At 55.1% G+C, this 3,085-nt stretch overlaps 2 protein-coding genes across 2 annotated transcripts in view; one reads left to right on the forward strand and one right to left on the reverse strand.

The window, feature by feature from the left end:
* The window catches only part of PTSG_07343 (uncharacterized protein), a gene marked incomplete at its 5' end in the record, with an annotated part of 11,414 nt that extends 11,310 nt beyond the window's left edge, over nucleotides 1–104 (reverse strand). Inside the window, one exon of the mRNA XM_004990784.1 lies at nucleotides 94–104. Within this exon, the coding sequence (XP_004990841.1) occupies nucleotides 94–104 (11 nt within the window). The remainder of the gene's footprint in view (nucleotides 1–93) is intronic.
* Nucleotides 105–235: 131 nt separating this feature from the next.
* PTSG_07344 (uncharacterized protein) overlaps nucleotides 236–3,085 on the forward strand; it is a gene marked incomplete at both ends in the record, with an annotated part of 3,921 nt that continues 1,071 nt past the window's right edge. The window contains 11 exons of the mRNA XM_004990785.1: nucleotides 236–299; nucleotides 430–490; nucleotides 729–849; nucleotides 1,074–1,137; nucleotides 1,348–1,399; nucleotides 1,550–1,650; nucleotides 1,822–1,875; nucleotides 2,049–2,257; nucleotides 2,460–2,561; nucleotides 2,669–2,706; nucleotides 2,872–2,999. Coding sequence (XP_004990842.1) covers nucleotides 236–299; nucleotides 430–490; nucleotides 729–849; nucleotides 1,074–1,137; nucleotides 1,348–1,399; nucleotides 1,550–1,650; nucleotides 1,822–1,875; nucleotides 2,049–2,257; nucleotides 2,460–2,561; nucleotides 2,669–2,706; nucleotides 2,872–2,999 — 994 coding nt within the window. The remainder of the gene's footprint in view (nucleotides 300–429; nucleotides 491–728; nucleotides 850–1,073; nucleotides 1,138–1,347; nucleotides 1,400–1,549; nucleotides 1,651–1,821; nucleotides 1,876–2,048; nucleotides 2,258–2,459; nucleotides 2,562–2,668; nucleotides 2,707–2,871; nucleotides 3,000–3,085) is intronic.

The following is a 3,085-nucleotide window of genomic DNA, read 5'->3' on the forward strand; positions in this document are numbered from 1 at the left end:
ACACACACACACACACACACACACACACACACACACACACACACACACACACACATCACACACACACACACACACACACACACACACACACACCCTTTTCCCATCGGCAAACACGTTCGTGCATGCGTGTGCAATTTTTCCTTCCCCTGTCTTTCCACCCCTGCATCCTCACCACCTTTTCAATCCCTTCCCTCCCTGTTCGTCATCCCGCCCACAATTCCTTTCCCGACAGGAGATGCGCCATCGCCCCGCCACGACAGTGACCGCCATGCGTGCTCCACTCGTCCTCGGCATATTCGGTGATGATGATGTTGGGATTTGCCTGCAGGCATGAACGCAAACGGCTTTTGAGTAGCCCTGATGTTCTGTCGCTGGCAGCTCACTGAAACTCACGCATGCACATGCACGCGCGTGCACACACATGTACAGATCTGTGCATCGAGTACATGGTCAGCCACATGTCGCGAAGCTTTGACGTCGACGCATACACGTGAGCTGGTGGCGAGCATGAATCGTTCAACGGAAAGGGGGCTGTCCGAGTCTCAATCAAGCCTGTTCACGCTCAAAACCTCCTCTGCTAATTCAAGCACACTCTGCTACAACATATACTTTCACTTACCCTCACACTCACACCCTCACACTCACACCCTTCGATGCGGGTCCCCTCCCCTCTCCTTCCTTTCACAACACACGCCCCCCCGGTCCAATTGTGTGCGCCCGCGTGCCAGCCGGTGCCTGGAGGTGGTGCACCGGCTGCTGTGCTACCAGAAGACGCATCTCGTCCGCCTCAACTACGAGTGGGCAAACCTCTGGTCCGCACTCTCGGCGCTCTTCAAGTTTGTCATCCAGGTAAGCGTGTGTGTATGTGAATGCGTGTGTGTGTGTGTGTGTGTGTGTGTGTGTGTGTGTGTGTGTGTGTGTGTGTGTGTGTGTGTGTGTGTGTGTGTGTGTGTGTGTGTGTGTGAGTGAGTGAGTGAGTGTGTGTGTGTGTGTGTGTGTGTGTGTGTGTGTGTGTTCAATTTCGTGCATGGTTGGCCACCTTGTCACCTTGTATCATAACACATGTTCTCAAGAAGACCACACTATCAACGCCAACAACATGTCTGATTCGCGAAGCACTGGCGAGTACACGACAGGGTTTGTTCACTCTGCAGGATCCAAGTCAGGTATGATACACAAACCACACGCGCACACGCGTTGCCTTGCTTGTATGCGTGTGCGAGAGTACGTGACTTTGTTTGTCTCCTTCTGTCATGTCCCTCTGTCTCTCTGTCTGTGTCCCTCTGTCTCTGTCTGTCTCTCTCTCTCACGTTTAAACGTTCAATCGCACCCCATTGGTGTTTGCAGACAAGAAGGCCGGCGTGATTGGCCTGTGCATGTTTGAGCTGCGGCGTCTCGGGTAAGGTCAAACACAAACACCGCATCATGGTTTCTGCTGCACACATACCTTCCCCCACCCGTGTCGTTCCTTCTCTCCCTTTTTGTCTCTCGCATGCTCCCTCATCGAGCACATCCTTTACACTCCACCCTGGCTACGTCGTCACCACAGCCACATTGGCGACATTGCGCTCGTGGGCACAAACGGCACCAAGTTCCCGGGCATCCGCAAGCATCTCAAGGAAAACATCTCGGACGTCTACAACGGCCTCGGTAAGTGTGTGTGTGTGTGTGTGTGCGTGCGTGTGTGTGTGTATGTGTGTGTGTATGTGTGCGCGCGCGTTGTGTTGTGTTGTGTTGTGTTGTGTTGTGTTGGGTTGTGTTGTGCTGTGTTCTTGATGAATCACCAACAGGCTCACCTCCTCATCTGCCCTTTCTCACCAGACGTGAGCGTGACCACCTTCCCCAACGATGACGTGCAGCGCGACGTTGAAGCATGTGCGTCCAATTGCATAATGCAAACCTTGCGTGGCTTGTGAGCTTGTGTGAATCCACACAGACTTGCGCGCACGCACACACGCTGAAATGTGCCTCGTTTCCCCTCCTCACGTCCTCCTCACGTCTTTCCCATGAACCCCACCCCCCAAACCCCCACACTTCATTGGGTGCAGACAAGCGAGCGCTGGACGGGCTACGGCCTGGCGACGTGACGACCATCTTCACGCCCGACCCGACGCACTTTGAGATTGCCAAGTACGCCATTGAGCGCGGGGTGCACGTGCTGGTGACAAAGCCAGCGGTGATGACGCTCGAGCACCACCACCAGCTCGTCGCCCTCGCCCGCAAGCACAACGTCCTCGTCATGGTCGAGTTCCACAAGGTGATGCCGCTGCTGCTGCGTGCGTGCGCGTGTGTGGTGTGGGGGAGGGCAGGGGGTGTATCATTACGTGTATCGTCGTGTATGATGTGTCTGTGTGTGTGTCTGTGTGGTGTCATTAACAGTGTGCTACATTCTTCGTCTAATCTCTACACATACACCAATGACCTCACACGGGTCCACAACTCTATCCCCCTGTTGCCAGCGGTGGGATCCGATCTATGTCGATGCGCGGAACCGTGCCCGCGCCCTGGGCGACTTCAGCTACTTCAACAGCTTCATGTCCCAGCCAAAGTACCAGCTCGAGGTGCGTGCACAGTGGTGGTGGTGGTGGTGGTGGTGGTGGTGGTGGTGGTGTCACATGTCGTGGTTGTTTCTGGTTCTTTCGTGCTTATGTTCTGCAATGGTTTGTAGACCTTCAAGGCGTGGGCGGGAAAAACGTCGGATATCAGGTGAGGCGTGTGAGGTGTGTGAGGGAAGTATGTGTGTGTGTGTGAAGTGCGTGTGTGTGTGTGTGTGTGTGTGCAGGTAGCTAAGCCCCTGTTTTCATGGTCTCTCACTTTCGCACACTCATTTTCAACCACCCACACACACTCTCTCTCCCTTGACCCCTGCAGCTACTATCTGAACAGCCACCACATTGACATGCACGCGTGGATGGTTGAGGGCCGTGCTGTGCCCACGCGCGTCGTCGCCTCCGCAGCCACTGGCGTCGCAGAATCACACCCGTACAACTGCCCACAGGGTACGCGTGTGCACGATACCTTGGTGGCTTGCAGGGGTGGAATGAACGGGGTGGTTGTGATGGAAATTAGCGTTTGCAGGGTAGCA

This window comes from Salpingoeca rosetta (assembly GCF_000188695.1).
Source record: "Salpingoeca rosetta unplaced genomic scaffold supercont1.22, whole genome shotgun sequence".
Lineage (NCBI taxonomy): Eukaryota > Choanoflagellata > Craspedida > Salpingoecidae > Salpingoeca > Salpingoeca rosetta.